At 35.3% G+C, this 17,479-nt stretch overlaps 2 protein-coding genes across 11 annotated transcripts in view; one reads left to right on the top strand and one right to left on the bottom strand.

The window, feature by feature from the left end:
• The window catches only part of EHBP1 (EH domain binding protein 1), a 356,920-nt gene that overhangs the window by 176,198 nt on the left and 163,243 nt on the right, over positions 1 to 17,479 (top strand). For all 10 annotated transcript variants that reach the window (XM_047743935.1, XM_047743932.1, XM_047743933.1 and 7 more), the window contains 2 exons: positions 4,434 to 4,674; positions 12,858 to 13,047. In XM_047743935.1, coding sequence (XP_047599891.1) covers positions 4,434 to 4,674; positions 12,858 to 13,047 — 431 coding nt within the window. The remainder of the gene's footprint in view (positions 1 to 4,433; positions 4,675 to 12,857; positions 13,048 to 17,479) is intronic.
• Positions 1,575 to 2,125, bottom strand: LOC125108310 (40S ribosomal protein S14-like). Its single transcript, XM_047743946.1, has one exon. The coding sequence runs from the start codon at positions 2,090 to 2,092 to the stop codon at positions 1,637 to 1,639; it is 456 nt and encodes a 151-aa protein (XP_047599902.1). The 5' UTR covers positions 2,093 to 2,125; the 3' UTR covers positions 1,575 to 1,636.

Genomic DNA, 17,479 nt, shown 5'->3' with positions numbered 1-17,479 from the left:
AGTGGGCAGACAGGCAAGCAGAGAGAGAGAGAGGAGGAAGCAGGCTCCCCGCAGAGCAGAGAGCCCGATGTGGGACTCGATCCCAGGACCCTGAGATCATGACCCGAGCTGAAGGCAGAGGCTTAACCACTGAGCCACCCAGGTGCCCCAAGTAGTTTTGAACTCTTAAAGCCTAGATAAGAACTGTTGAAGAAGTGAGACCTCTGTTTAAACTTTTTTCAAAGTAAATGCAAGAATGATTAACCAGTGTGTACATCTTTTAGACTGTTCTTATGAAATCCTCATGAGCTTTGAAGAATTTTGTTACTACCTGTCATGGTGAAAATGAGGTTTTAACTTCAAGATTTACTCTTATTGGAGCAATATCATTTGTAACCCATTTCTCCTTCTCATCCTTTACTTTCTCCCTTCTTACCAGATTCTAAATTCATATATTTAATTTAATGAGATTTTTTTTTGTTTGTGAGCGGTATAAAGAATGAATTTTAAATGTCAATGGTTGTAATAAATCTTAGAAGTAATCTACTTCAGCTGCCTCTTTTCATAGATTAGGAAGCGGAGGCCCAGAGGAATTTGCTGATTGGAACAAAAACTTTAGGTAAATGGTAGCGGAGTTGGAGCTAAGATTCCGAATTACTGTCTTCTTTTGACCATATGGCTTCTTCTCAATTGTATACTACATCCATCTGAGTTTTCTGAGTTTTCAAAATATTAACCAAAATATTTTGAGATATCAGTATTTGAGCTTTCCATTTCAAAGTGAAATAAAAATAGTTTAAAAAAATATATATGGGTTTGTTTTCTGAGAAATATATATAGAAAGTATAGAAAGGAGTAGCAGGTAAGACATAATACAGCATTTCTATTTAGGTGAGTTTAGTCAACCTGATTCAGAATCTTATAACCATGCCTATAGAGCTAAAAAAAAAAAAAAAAAAAGTGACAAACAATATTTTCTTTAAATATACTCTTCTTAGAGTCTTTGGTCTAAGTATTTTCTAATATGAGAATACTTGTTTTTTAGAAATAGTTTTTTAATTTTTATTTTTTTTAATTTTTTTATTTTTTTTTTAATTTTTTTTTAAATTTTTTTATGTGACAGAGAGAGAGATCACAAGTAGGCAGAGAGGCAGGCAGAGAGAGAGGGGAAAGCAGGCTCCCGGCTGAGCAGAGAGCCCGATGCGGGGCTCGATCTCAGGACCCTGAGATCATGACCGGAGGCGAAGGCAGTGGCTCAACCCACTGAGCCACCCAGGTGCCCCGTATTTTAATTTTTATTGATGAAAATCTGCATCCTCAAGTAACAAAAGCATTTGAGGAAAAAATAATTTGTTGAGTTGTTTAGGTGGTTCTTTTATTTGCTTTTATAGCTTCAATTTTTCTCTTATATTCATGACATTCTGTGCTTCAGTGACCATCTTAGAAAGTTATTAAATGTGTTTGTTAGCTTTTATATAAAATAATCTCATTTTAAACCATCCTTTGTTGCCATTTCTGTCATCTTCAAACTGTGCTCTATAGTTTGAATACTATCTTGCTTTTGGTTTTGTAACTGATGAATTTGCTTGGATCAATTTTTTTTTAGCTTACACAAAGGCAATTTATTAACAGAAAACAGTAATTTGAGGAATCCTTTTCACAGACGGCGACCACGACGACCCCCCTTCCTGCGGGTGCTATCGGAAGGGATGGGGGTGACATCCTCAATCCGCCCGATCTTCATTCCTGAGCGGGCAAGGGCTCTGAGGGCTGATTGGGCCCCGGGTCCAGGGGTCTTGGTTCTATTTCCTCCTGTGGCCCGTAGTTTGATGTGGAGGGCAGTGATGCCCAGCTCCTTGCACCTCTGGGCTACATCCTGGGCAGCCAACATAGCAGCGTAGGGAGAGGACTCATCTCGAACAGCCTTCACCTTCATTCCACCAGTCACACGGCAGATGGTTTCCTTGCCAGAAAGATCGGTGACATGGACAAAAGTGTCATTGAAGGATGCAAAGATGTGGCAGACACCAAATACATTTTCTCCTTCCGCTACCTGAGGTCCAAGGCTGATGACCTGTTCTTCCTTCTTTTCCTTCCCCTTGCGAGGTGCCATTTCTGCGCGTCTTCTCCCGACTCTGCTACCGGAAAGCTGCTTGGATCAATTTTTGCAATCCTTTTCCTGAAAGTAAAAATAAAAATCTTATTTCCGCTGACCAGTTTTGTCGGTTTCTCAAGCATTTGAGACTTGATATTTCTTAATAAAAATTGAATAGGCAAAAATTTTCCAGCCTCTTTTCCCCTATAAAGAAAAGAAAATGCCTTGTTTACATTACTATAAAGAATCTAATGAAGTGTTAAGTTTGAATATTATCCTGGTGTTAAAAAAGTTAGTTACTGTGTCTCTTCTCCAGAGTAGTGTAGATTTAAATTTTAAATTTTAAATTTAAGATTTACTTAAATTCATTTCAGTATTATGATTTTATGAATTCTCTTTCACACTTTTTAATTGCTTTTCCAAGGTGTATAGAATTTCAGTTCAGAGGTTTTTCTCCAATATAAAGACAAAATAAGTTTTCTGGGCTAATGTCTACAGTATAAGTAAAAGGAGCTTGACTTTAAAATATAAAAGTAAAAAATAAATAAATAAATAAAATATAAAAGTCATAAATATGTCAGTCATGAAATTTGTATAATAATTGGATTAAATTGTTTGAAGTCACTTATGAAATAGTTATTTTTCTTGAGAATTTCAGTAATCAGTTTTTTGCCTTCTATTTTGTCAGAATTGCATGGCATAATTAAAATCAACTTTTAAACTACCCTTTGATTGTTAGCTTTCTTAAACTTCTCCAGTGTGGGAAAACATTGTTTTTATAAGCAGAATCTGTGACCAAATATTGGACAGTTTTATTATAAATTCTAGTTTTGTTTTAAAATATTAAGACACATTTAAAAAAATAAAATATTAAGACACATAAGGAAAAGGCTGGTACTAAGCACTTCATAAGTATTGTTGGAGAACATGATGCTATTGTAGTTCTTTTTGTACTGGGTGTCAGAATTTTATTTTAAGGGTACCTTGGTTTTCAAAATGAAATTTAAAATAATAAAATTTAGAAAAATTTGGTGTAACATATCTATCAACTTATCAATATGACTTTAATGTAGCGCTTTCTACATGAGATTCTTATGTTAGTCCTTTACATTACTAAATAGAGTACTTATTGGATCAAAGTTATATTGAAAAAAATCAACCCATCTCATTAAAGCTCTAAATTTTAAGGTCTTGTAGCATACAGAAACCTACTCTTGGAAGGCTTTGCGAAACGAATTCAGTGATACGTGGGTATATATTTGATACAGTCCAGAGAGAATTTTTAGTTCCCTGAGTGGTCTCTGCTTCTGTAGTTACCAAAACCAACTTCAAAATTTAATCCACTTTATGTTCTTAAAAACGAATGTATTTTATATCAGTTTAAGATGGCAAACTAGTATAGGCAAATAAAATAATAATAGAATTGTCCTCTAGGAAGGTTAAAATTTCAAATATTAGATACTGTAACGCTAATAATATTAGAGACTCCAAGGGTATTCCAGAGATGCCATTTTAGGGGCGCCTAGGTGGCTCAGTTGGTTAAGTGTGTGACTCTTGATTTTGGCTCAGGTCATGATCTCAGGGTTGTGAGATCAAGCCCACGTTGGACTCCATGCTGGGTGCAAAGCCTGCTTAAGATTCTCTGTCTCAACTATCATATGATCTCCCTGATAATGAGGAAGTAGAGATGCAACGTGCGAGGATATTAGGGGGGTAGGAAAAGAATAAATGAAACAAGATGGGATCGGGAGGGAGACAAACCAAAAGAGACTCTTAATGTTACAAAACAAACTGAGGGTGGCTGGGGGGAGGTGGGTAGGGAGAGGTTGGTGGGGTTATGGACATTGGGGAGGGAATGTGCTATGGTGAGTGCTGTGAAGTGTATAAACCTGGTGATTCACAGACCTGTACCCCTGGGGCTAATAATACATTATATGTTTATAAAAAATTTTTTAAATTAAAAAAAAATAAAATCCATAATACTTTGTTGAAAAAAAAATTTTTAAAAATATAAAATAAAATATAATTTTAAAGCTAAAAATAAAAAGATTCTCTGTCTCCCTCTCTCCATGCCTCCTCCCCCTCTCCCCCTGTAAATAAAATAAAATAGAATTAAATTAAATTAAAAAATAAAAATAGCCTGTTCAAAGCTACCGTTTGAGGGAGCAGCATTCCTGGAGAAGTAGACAAAGATCTTAGGTAACACATCTTCTGAACTTAGCCCCTCTAAAATGTATTGTTGTTTTGACTCTTTCAGCCTCATTGAGTATTAATTAAAGATTATTTTTGTAAACACTTAAGAATATAAGAAAATATGAGATAGTATTTGTTTAATTCATTTTTTGCTATTGTTTTATAGAACCCATCACTGAAACAGCATCACCTAAAAAATCAGAGGAATCTTTTTATAGTAATAGCTATAATCCCTTTAAAGAGATACAAACTCCACAGTATTTGAACCCATTCGATGAGCCAGAAACTTTTGTAACTATAAAGGACTCTCCTCCTCAGTCTACAAAAAGAAAAAATGTAAGACCTGTGGACATGAGCAAGTACCTCTATGCTGATAGCTCTAAAACAGAAGAAGAGGAGTTGGATGAGTAAGTACATTTTATTCTGCAATCCTCATAAGTCAGTCTCTATGTTTAAAGAGATGATTCTGTAATAGTTTTACATTGGTAAAAAGAGTTCTGTCCCAGCATTAATATACAGTTTACAAGTTAGTATCTAATGTCCATCTGAATTTTTATGATTTTGATGCTTATTCTTCCACCCTCTTCCATGTGAACGTATGTGCACCCTAAATTAATGACGGAGAGAAGTATGTTATTGAAATCTCTAGTTAGAATTCCAATTGTGTCTTGTCACAAAAACTACATTATAAATGGTGCTTAGGTGTTTTTAACCAGTTACTGTAGGCATTACACTTCAATAATGTTAGTTCTCTTGTGGGAACCAAATCGTCATTTATGATATCGTTTTGATGAGAACACTTACTGTCAAATGCCAAACAAGACCATAGCTATTATAAATTAGGAATTGTCTTCATTTGAGTTATTATTCTTACCGAAATATGAGTATTATTGTTACAAGCTCATTTTAAAAAGTCAGTATGATTAGTATGCCATTTTACTCAAATTTAGGGTAAAGATAGGAGAAGGGTGTGTGCACATGGTATTCTGGAGTTACACAGTCCACAGCCTGTGTGGCTGCAGATTGTGGCCCTGAGTGTGTTAAACAGCAACAACAAAACTTCCACCTCTAGCTGGAGGTGGAAGTAATAGATGAAGTAATAGACTGGATATAGCTTCTTGTCTTAAAAAACTAAAAAGCTGAATGAAATATATGAAAAAATGGTTTTCAGATATTGTATGCAAATAGCACAGGGCAGTGATTTCTGAGAGAACAGAAACAAAAGCGAGCCCTGTGCTTCTCCAAGCTTTATTTATGGGAGAGAATTTCCAACTCTAGTTCAGGGAAGAAGAGCCTAAAAGTCCTAGTAATCTCCATGGATTGAGGAAACAGTTTGGACTTTGGGGGTACTGAAGAGATAGAATAGAATTGTGGACAGGGTATCTGAGAGGAGAGAGCTACTCAGAAACTGAGTTTCAGAGATCTGTAGAAGGTTCCCCCTGAGACTTTAGCTAAGTATTGATGAGAGCATACATATGAGGAAATTATTAAGGACAAAGAATCTCACAGAAACATCCCTGGAGTTCACCCAGGACCAAGAATAGTTTGTTTCCAAGCAGTTCCTTATACATGGGACATCAAGTCAGGTCCTCATCAGAGTGTCTCAAAAATGTGGTGAGATTAGCCCTGCAGTAAAGGCTGTTCTGGGCTTGCCTAACAGAGCTTAAAAGCAAGGCTCAAAGAATCAGAATATTTCCAAGTAACTTATCTGCACGTCATGCAGATATACCAGAGATACCAAAAGGAATACCAAAAAATCCAGCACCCAAAACATAAAATTGACAGTGTCTGACAACCAGTCAAAAATCTGTCAAGCATATAAAGAAGCAGGAAAACCTGACCCATCATGAGGAGGAAATTCAGTCACTAGGTATGGATGCAGAAATGACACAGGTGATGATGGAATTAATAGAAGAGTAATTACATGTTTACTTGTAGTAAGGCTATATGGGTCTTTGTTTTTCTCAGAAATATGTGAATTTTAGTATATTAAGATTATTTAGATCTTGTGAAAAATAGTTATTCCTTTAAAAATACAGTTTAATAGGAAAACCTTTCAAAATAATGGGGATATTATAGACTGAGAGGGAATTAAAAAAAAAAAAAAGGCTCCTGTATAAATGTTGGGAGCAATTGCTTGGTGTTAAGAAAGAGAGGCCATTTCTTTCCTGTGCATTGTCAGCTCTTGTTTTGAGCACTATTTTACTTCTGGGTGCTGCTCTTTACAAGGGGCATTGATGATTCAGAGCATTAAAAGAATAGAGCAACAGAGTCATCAAAATGTCCAGAAACCACATCAAAAGAGGGCATAGGGACACAGAGATTATTTTAGAGAACTACAATAACCAAATTGAAATATTTGAAAGACTTGCTTTGAAGAATGAAGTAGTTGACTTGTTTTCTGTTGCTTTGGAACTGCATTTCTCAAGCTTTTTCCATTTTACACCACATGGCCTGTGATTCTCACATGTGCTACATGCTTCCATGGGCCTAGTTATATTTTAATAAAACCTAAAAAAGTTCTCACTTTCTATAAGTACATGGAAATACATGGTAGTGATCAGTTGATTCCAAACCTAGGTTTAGATTTCAATACTGATTAATAACTATAGGGGTTGAAAAAGTTAGCTCAACTCTTGCTAAAGTTATATCTGTTTTCTTTGAAATAGCTAATGTGTGATCAAAATAAAATTCCTCATGGGTGGTGTAGGTGCTGAGTAATAGCCACACACCTAGAGTATTTGAATGTAAATATAAACTTTAAGTACAAGCATTCAGTCATTCCAAGATGCATGAGTATTACACAACATACACACACACACACCCTGCTTTCTCCTATTAACAAATTAAAGAGACATCTAATGTTTGCTTAAACTTTTAAAATGCCTTAATAAAAACTAAAATCAGAATCACTGGGTGTTTCCTTTTGACTATTCTTTTTTTCCACATGAAAGTCACAGTCCTTACAAGTTTCCCATGAATAAAGAACATTCTAAATTGCTCAATCATCTGAGATTACCAGAGGGAACCTATAAACACTTTAGCTTTTTTTTTTTAATGGGAATATACATATATATTCTAAAGATTGCTCATCAGCTAATGTGAGAGTTCAGGGAGAACTCTTTTTCTCCTCCTTTTTGTCCAAAAGTCTGTAGGTCCAATTACATTAGCAGAAATCTTCCAAAATTTGTTCTTACTTCAATAATAAACTTATGACCTTTCATCGAGTGAAAAGCCTGTATTACTCATCTTCCATTACCAAACTCTTCCTGCATCCTCTGACATAAAACTATCACAAATGAATAGTGCTGAGTACTTTGATGTGTAAAGCAACCTTCAGAACCTCAGTATATCCATCAGCACTAAGAGAAAGTAAATACCCTTCAGTGCTAGTAGCATGTGTCCTGTGTGCTTAGCAAACACAGGGGTTTTCTCAGTTTCTTGTGTTTGGGAGTTAGTTCAGCCATTAGTTTATGTAGCAAAAGTGAAAACTGAGAAAGCAATAATATTTTTTCAAGACATTTATGAAATGACTCTTCCAGCATAAAATTATTTCTGGTATGGTTGTATGTCCATTTACAAAGAAAAGTTGTCTTTGAATTTTATTCAGAGACCTTACACACTCATTTAAGAAATGTGGTTTTTCCAAAGAAATGTAAAGTTTCAGAGTGAGAGGAAAAGACTACAGATTTCACTATACCCTTGCTTCGTATTTTATTATTTTTTCAGTATGTTAATTCTATTTCTAATCAACTTATAGTTTTTCTTTCTGTAATTCTTTTTCTTGGATGAATTCTTGTCTTTTTTTTTTTTTTTAAGATTTTATTTATTTATTTGACAGACAGAGATCACAAGCAGACAGAGAGGCAGGCAGAGGCAGGCAGAGAGAGAGGAAGCAGGGTCCCTGCTGAGCAGAGAGCCGGATGCGGGGCTCAATCCCAGGACCCTGGGATCATGACCTGAGCAAAAGGGAGAGGCTTTAACCCACTGAACCACCCAGGTGCCCCAGATAAATTATTTTCTAAGCAATGAAAATTGTCACTTAAAATTATTCTGTCCAGTTTTCCACTTAATGTAAATGATGAATTTTTAGTTCACAGTGAGTTAATGATTAACTAATCTACTACTCAAGTATATAATACAAGGATAAAAATAATCTTTACTTATTCAAAGTGATATAGGAAGCCCTGAAATAGGTTATTCAAATCATAGATAATCAACAGAATGTGGAAATTATGCTAGTTGCTTAAGTAACTTTCCTTTGCTAAAAATATTAAGTATTTTAAAAAATGCGTTGATCAGTAATTATATAATTTATTTTATAGAGAAGGGAGCATGTTCATAACCATATATTTCATATATATTCACTTTTATATAGCACAGTGTATACTAGTCACTTTTTTAATAGCACCTTTTTTTATTAAGATATACTTCACAAAACATAAAACTCTGTATTTAAAGTGTACACTTCAGTGGTTCTTAGCTAATTCGCTGTGTTGTGCAGCCATCACCACAATCTAATTCCAGAGCATTTTTGTCACCCCAAAAAGAAATCCTTTACCTGTTAGCGGTCAGTTTCAATTCCTCCCTTCCCCTGCCTCCTAAAACCATTAGTCTCCTTTTTGTCCAAACGGATTGGAGTATTCTGGACACTTCATATAAATATAATCATATCCTGGTTATTCTTTAAGAGTAGGAAATTCAGGGGCACGTGGGTGGCTCAGTCATTAAGCATCTGCCTTCAGCCAGCATCAGGCTCCCTGCTCGGCAGGGAGTCTGCTTCTCCCTCTCCCACTCATCCTGCCTGTGTTCCCTCTCTCACTGTGTCTCTGTCAAATGAATAAAATCTTGAAGAAAAAAAAAAAAAGAGTAGGAAATTCAGTTTTGTTTTTGTTTTTGTTTTTAAATTCAGTTTTTGTTAGAAATCTCTGATCCATAGGGGAGGGTCATTCAAAGCACTTAGTAGTAGAAGCTTGTCTTACTCTTACTTAGTAACTAGCAAGTGGTGGTGCCTAGCACGCTATTTTCTCACCAGTAGATTGTAGGTGTGCAGAGACACTCATTCCTTTAGTCTTTCTGGCGGTGAGGCATGGTCCAGGGCAGCTGGAGTCCCTGGTACCCTGATTTTTCCAGCAACTTCCTATGTTTTTATGATAACATGACATACCAATTTCATTTTTACTACATGTTATAGTGTAAAACAGATTGAGAAACATAGCTCTAATTGTTTCAAGAAAATGTCTGTTTTGATTATGTTTCTAGTAATATGAGTCTTATGATCCAGCTTTGGAAATCAGCTGATTATGAGCTTCCTTTTTACTTGCATTTACCTTCTTTTGACAGGAATACTAATATTCAAGTGATTAGAGGGAGACCTAAGTGGTTTGAAGCAGGCAGAAATAGGAAGAAGAGGATAATATCTACTTACCTTTGTATACATACTAGATATGTTTTTATAAAAATTACATACAACTGAGTATTCTAAGTTAAATAAAGTGTACCAAATCATACCTGTTTTAAGGGATTTTGTCAGTTTTCTTTGAAGGCTTTGAAGTACAAATCCTTTTGCAATATAAATGTCCTCTAACACTTCTTAAGTTGTCTTAAGACTAGCCATATTTACATAACAAAATAATAATAATGATTATTGTGACAGCTACCATCTTACAAACTGTTACGGTAGTTTATTCTAGACAGACCTAACCAAGAAGAATTTTTTAGAATATCACCTAAATAATTAATTGAGTTAGATTGAAATGGGTCTGTTTAGTTCTGAAACTTTTTTATTGTTTTTAAAGATTTTATTTATTCATTTGACAGAAATAGAGAGCACAAGTAGGCAGAGCAGCAGGCAGAGGAAGAGGGAGAAGCAGGCCTCCCCCTGAGCAGGGAGCCCCATGCCATGGTCCATCCCAGGATCCTGGGATCATGACCTAAGCCGAAGGCAGTCGCTTAACCAACTGAGCCACCCAGGTGCCCCTAGTTCTAAAATATTTAACATTAGTTGGCAAGTAGTAAGTTTGGGAGGGAAAAGATTTTTCTCTCTTTTAAGTTTTGGAGTTTAAAAAAAAAATGTTTTCATCTTCTTTCTTTACATTTACCTCCCTTCAAACTACTTTTAGAGTTTGAAAAATAGCTGTATGCGGCTCTCAGTTTAATCAGCCCAAGGAACAAACTTGTAGGGATTAAATGGGTTAATACATATGAAATACTTAAAATAGTGCCTAGCACCGCATAAACACTTCCTTAATCTTAATTATAATGTAATTGGTAAGCCCTCCATTCTAGGCTAGATGTTATACCTTTCATGTCTCTTTTCAGAGAGAATACTGAGCTTTTTCTGAATACCTAGTTATTTTAACATTGTTCCTTATTTTGATATCCCCAAGTTCTTCTCCAGTTGTAAACATGGGATGTGAATACTTCAAGCATGTCTTGATCACTTACTAGGCAAGAATATTTTGTCTGAAAAACAAATTTTCAAGTGCAGTTTCCTGTTCTTATTCTTTTAAATGCACAGACATAAGAAGAGGAAGAACAGGAAATAGGTTTCTTTGTAAATGCCAACCCCATTCAGTTAAAAGCAACTACCTTGAGCAGAGTTGAGAGAGATTCTGTGGCTGTACCCTAGCTCAGTGGAAAGAATCCCATGACACTCATTGTTGCCATGAGTACAGCATAAGAATGACATCACAATTATGATATATTTCCCATCTCTGATCCATATCTACTTGGTACCCAGTCGCATGCTTTGACTGTCCACATGTAAGTTCTTAGTTAAAGGTGTACATAATTGGTATTGGTTCTTAATGAGTCTGATACTGTTGTAGTTAAAAGAGCATTTGTAATTAAAACAGTGTCATTACCAGTACAGACCTTATATGACTAGGTGGAATTCCCTTGGAATAATCACTGTATTTGGGTCAGCTGGTTCTTAGCCTTGTGGACTCAGAAATTTTATTCTTTACATATAGGATTCTAGGTGTTGGTGTTGGGGGAAAAAATGTAACAAACTAATAAAAACCAGGATAACAGTTTATAGGAAGAATAATCATCACATATACCAGATACTTGTGTCTACGGATAACTAATGCAAAAAAAAAAAAGTCATCTATTCATAAAAGGAGTTAACAAGGAAGGTTTTTTGCCTGGGCCTAGACTGTAGGTAGAGAAAAAAAAAAAAAAAAAGTCTTCCCAGAAACGTTATAAGCACATAGGCCCACCCAAATTCTCCATGGATTTGACATTTTATTGGTAGGGTGGCCTGGGATCCTCCAAGCCAAGAAAAAAGAACATAAAATGGCTCCTGAAGCACTTGGCAAATACAAACATAAACATTGAAGGGAGACACTCCCAGCTCAGACTATGCAGGATTTCCTCAGATTAAGCCCTGAACTCGAAATCTAGAATTACAGATCATAGAAGGAAACAGTATACTACTAAGAGAGTCAGGAGACAAGAAACACTAGGATTGTCCATGCAGAAACTTGAAGTAATAGATTTATCATATAGAGACTCTGAAGTAAATATGTTTAACTGATTAATGACTCAGATCTCTATACCTGAGGTATTCTATACACAGCCACATAAAGAAAAATGCTTATCAGAATTAAAAATTCTGGAGAATTAAACATTAAATTAGACACAGATGAAGAGAGAAGTAGTTAACTGGATCATAGATATGAGGAATTATCCAGAATATAACACGGGAGAAATGAAAATTTTGTAAACATATGAAGGAGAGAGATAATTCAGCATACATCTGATAAGATTTTCTAAAGAAGAGAATAGAGGAAATAGAGAAGAGGCTATCAAGGAGATAATGGTTGATAATTTTTCAGAACTAATGAAACCTGCATCTTCAGACTCAGGAGATATAAGGAGCCTGAAACAGGTTAAATTAAAAGAAATCCACACCTAGACATATCATAGTAAAATTACTCAAAACCAGAAGAAAAAAGAAGATCCTAACAGCAACCAGAAAGATAAAAGATGACTTATAAAAGAACAATACTAGGCTGACAGTGGGCTAATATCATCAGAGTGCTGAGATGAATTAACTTACAACTAGAATTTTCTACCTAGCTAAATTATCATTTAAGTGTGACATAAAGACATTTTCAATGCCTGGGAGAATTTATTATTAATACAGCCTTGCTGAGTGAACTTCTAAGTGCATTTCATCCTAATGAGAAGGGATGAAGTGCAAGGAAAAAAAAGAATGTTTGATGTGGGGAGCATAAAAAAAGCAAATCAGTGTTTCCATATCTTACTTCCTTTACCTTGGGTATGGGGAATATATGGGATTTACTATTACTATAAACAGTTTTCTAAGGCTCTATATACAATAGAGCCAACTGTATGAAAAAAATTTAAAAATAGTTTTTAAAAGGGAAAAATTTTATTGTTAATGATTCATAAAAAATAGATTAATAGTGATTGTTTCCAAATTGTAGGTTATTACTAGTTTGGGTTTCTCCTTATCATTTTCAGTATTTTATAGTTTTATAAATTTTTATTTTTTTATTATTTTAGTTAGGAGTGAACTATTTTTAGAGTAACATTTAACAATACTTCTTCTTTCATTTAGATCTAATCCTTTTTATGAACCTAAACCAACTCTTTCTCCAAATAATTTGGTAACTCCAGTTCAAGAACTAGAAACTGAAAGGAGAGTGAAAAGAAAAGCTCCAGCCCCACCAGCCATCTCACCAAAAACAGGAGGAGTAAATGAAAACACCGTTATTTCTGCAGGAAGAGATCTCTCCACTTCTCCTAAGGTAGGAGTTTATTCTTAGTAAAAACATGTATTATATTTATCTTTTTTTTCCCTCCATGTAATTTAATTTGAATTTTAAAAAGTCATTATTTGCTATCTTTGATGATTTAAAACTAAAATCCAAATAAATCCCTTGTACTGCAATACTGTGTATATGTTTGGGAGCCTGTAAATTTATAGAAGAGTATGACTGGATAGTTTGAGTGAAGATTTTTTAAATGCTGTTTTGAAATAAAGGAAGAAAGACATTATAATTGTAGGGATGGTGCTTTAAAGAAAGGATACCCTAAAGCAGTTCAGTGTGAGGGACAGCTTGCACTGATACAGAGGAATGAATAGAAATCCTCCTTTGAGAAATGTACTGGAAAGATTGAGGCCCAGGGCAGAGAAATGCTTTATTGAACAATTTCAATACTGTCATTTTTATTTATGTCAAGTTAAAATTTTGGCCTTATTGTCACTATTTTTAGAAGTTTTAATGCATAATAATTACATGAAAAGGTAAGACACATTGTTGGAACAACTCTAAAGCTTTTACATGATTTGGTTGCAAATAGTATGATATCTTGTGTGTTTAAGGTAGAAATGTTGGATTTAGCAAGTTTTTTAGGTAAGTAACTTTTGGCCATCAATTCATGGGTGTTTTGTTTATATTACATTATTTAATTCTCACAAGTAGTTAAGGGGAAAATAAGGTGAACTTCAACTCCGTGGGATAAAGTAAAGGTCACAGGTCCCTTAGCCAGTAGAAAGAGGATTGGAACTGCTATTTTCATTAACTGTGTGATATCTGGGCCATACTCTACCTCAGGTACCTGGGTTGCTGTTTTTCTCAAGGGAACTGAAGTTCAGTAATTTCTTTTGGATTTTTCAGTTCATTCATTGGTTTTTGTTAAATGTCAGACCCTAAAATTGTCTGTTTGCCTGTATTTTCATTGTTTTAGAGAAAGAGTAAGTTCCCTGCGGTTTTCACTCTGCTACTCTAGAAGTCAGTCTTCAGGTGTTTGTTTTTATAATCAGGTATTTTTTAACCCTGTAACTCTAGGGGGAGAAACCAGGATAAATTTCATCTTCTAATTGACTAGGGAAAGGTGGAAGTGGGATTACCACTCTAAATGAAAGCAGCAAATGGTAGAAATTAAAGCAAAGGAGATGGCCAATTCCTATACCCATGAGAGGGGGAAAAGAAAAAAAAGTAAAAAGACAGTAATTAGGGCACAAGAATACCTAAACATATCCCTTGTCTTCCAAATCTCTACTCCATTGTCTACTCCCTGCCACATCCTCTCCTATAGTACATCAGGAGTCTGAAGCTGATCAAGAAATCGTATTGTCTTTCTAGGGGAATGAAAAGGAATTTAATAGTGCCTATTGTATGCATTTGATCCATAGAACAGCCTGAGAAATACATACCATTATCTTCTTTTTAATATATGAGAAACTAAACCTTAGTTAAGTAACTTGCTCAAAATGATAAAGCTAGTAGTGACAATGCCTGCATTAAAATTCAGGTCCTTTGAGTCTAAAACCCATACTCTGTATTGTTTGAACTTGGGACCCTTACTCATCTTTTACTTCCATTTTTATTTGTTATACTAATTGAAGTTACTGAGTAATGAGATCATGGATGTTTTTATTGTTGCCTTCTGTACAAGGTACAAGATAACATTTTCTAAAAAAGTTTATCCTTCAGAATAGAGGAAGTCACTCTTAGGTTTGACTAGTGGTATTGAATTGTTTGATGGTGGCCTGGGGTTTCATCAGATACCTCAGTGTTCTGCTCTGAAGACCAGGTATAGAGGCTCAGCAGCAGGACACTGGCTCCCTGTTCCACTTCCACAGCAGAAATCCATATTCATTCAGTTTGTATGTTGGAATTCATGTGAGATTTCATCTTAAAAAATGGACCATTGCCAAACCAAAAAAAAAAAAAATAGAAAATACTGATGACACAATTATGTATGAGATAAGGAATATTAGAATCAGTAGCATACTGACTAATAAAAATGATAAATGACAGCTGAGAAAGTACAGTAGTATGGGGTGTATTCAATATGCATGTGTTATGTATGTATGTATATTTAAATATTTATCTATTTCCTAGTAGTTCCTGAAGACTTTGTAGTATTAAAGCTGAGTGAAATAACTGACCATGTTGGTAACCTTGAGTCAATATGAAAAAGTCTTATTTTGTATTGTATACCATATTCTGTTTAGGGAAGCAGGAAGGTGCCTTTAACATCAAAACATTTCCATTAAAATTATTAGAGTTTTAATGCTTTTATGGTATGCTTCTGGTCAGTTATTTTCCTATTTGTAAATTGAAAGGAGATAATAGTTTAAATAAAGCTTTTGGGAAAAGCCAGGTTCACATTTTAGTCGAATAATAAAGGGATATCACACCACAATTGTTTGATGTAACAAAATGCCAGACTGCGCTCAGTGATAACTTGACTGCAGAAGCCGAAGAGCATTCATTGTCATAAAATGACATGTGCTCAGGCAGATGATTAATTTCCCCACCTGTCAACTGAAACTACTTATTTTATGAAAAAGAACTAAGTTCAGAATTTAAACAAACAGAGTGGTAATAAGCATGTACTTATATTGCAAATAAAATTCAAGCTACCCTGAAGGCAGCTAAAGATTCTACAGTGTTGTAAATCTATGTAAACTCCACACTTCAGACCTCTGATTTCTGTATTTGTAAAGTGATAAAATCATAATACTTTTTAAAAAGATTTTATTTATTTGAGAGAGAGCACGAGCAGGGGGAGGGGTAGAGGGAGAGGGAGAAGCAGGCTCCCCACTGAGCAGGGAGCCTGATTTGGGGCTTAATCCCAGGAACCTGGGACCCTGAGCCAAAGGTAGATGCTTAATTGACTCAGCCACCCAGGCATCCCAAAACCGTAATATATTTTTTTTAATACTTTATTTATTTGAGAGAGAGACAGTGAGAGAGAATATAAGCAAGGAGAAGGTCAGAGAGAGAAGCAGACTCCCCGTGGAGCCGGGAGCCCGATGCGGGACTCGATCCCGGGACTCCAGGATCATGACCTGAGCCGAAAGCAGTCGCTCAACCAACGGAGCCACCCAGGCGCCCCAAAACTGTAATATTTTTAAAGACAACTTAGGAAAAAAGGCCAGTGTGGAGAGAAGTAACCTGACATTAAATATATACAACCATCCAATAAAATAAAGTGATAAGTTAGGCTCAGTGGTGACTGACCATCATTTACTAACTGTGACTGTAAGTTAATAAATATATAACTCTGAATTCCTAAATACAATTCATGCAACATAGTATAAAATGCAATTCAAATTATGAGAGCAAGTTTAGGAACATAACATTGTTGCTAAAGTATATTATTAAATATTATGTACCCAGTTCCATAAACATCAGAATATATGAATAGCCAACTATCAATGACAAGAAAGAATTAAAATAAACTTACATTTTTGTGATAGTATAGCGAAGAGCTCCACTGCACATTTGATGATGATATGAGCCTAGTCAAGTGGAGAAGGGCTCCCTCAAAGATCCTGATTGGTGAAGCTCCAATGGTTGACAGTGATACTACTATCCAATTGTTCCATCTCTAAAAGTGAAAACCCCATATATCTCAAGGCCCAGCTAAATAACTCAGGCCTCCACTTTATTGTTACTTCTTTCTAGAAAGTTCTGGCGAAGTCCTATGCTTTACACTTGTATGTTTTTGAACTTGAGTACAGATTGCAGTAACTGTGGGAAACCCAGGGTGAACCAAAGTCAAAATGACATACAGCAATTCCTGTGAGTAGTCCTAGCAACAAATTCAAACCTAAAAACCCTTTTCAGCTTTTGCACAAAAAAACCTCCTAGAAAGTTCCTTACTTCATTTCTATCTGTACAAAACTACAGAATGATGCTGACAGGCCATTTATGCCAAAAAACAATGAGCCCAAAATTGAAATGTTAATATCCTCATATATACATTGAAAATATCTCAAACTTTCCAAGAAAAATAATAAAAAGCACACTGATCAGAATTTAATTGAATGCAATGATAAATACACAGTTATTTTGTAAATAAAATGTCAAACTGCATTCAGTGACAATAGGACCCAGGGGGTGGGTAAGTTGCCTATAAAATTTTTACTTACTTGAATATCTTTTTTTTTTAAATTAAATTTTTTTTAATTTTTTTATAAACATATAATGTATTTTTAGCCCCAGGGGTACAGGTCTGTGAATTGCCAGGTTTACACACTTCACAGCACTCACCATAGCACATACCCTCCCCAATGTCCATAACCCCATCACCCTCTCCCAACCCCCCTCCCCCCAGCAACCCTCAGTTTGTTTTGTGAGATTAAGAGTCTCATGGTTTGTCTCCCTCCCGATCCCAACTTCTTTCATTTATTCTTTTCCTACCCTCCAGGCTCCCCACATT

The sequence above is a fragment of the Lutra lutra genome, chromosome 9 (assembly GCF_902655055.1).
Source record: "Lutra lutra chromosome 9, mLutLut1.2, whole genome shotgun sequence".
Lineage (NCBI taxonomy): Eukaryota > Metazoa > Chordata > Mammalia > Carnivora > Mustelidae > Lutra > Lutra lutra.
The sequence above is the reverse complement of the archived record's forward strand: the minus strand, read 5'-3'. Positions and strand labels throughout refer to the sequence as shown.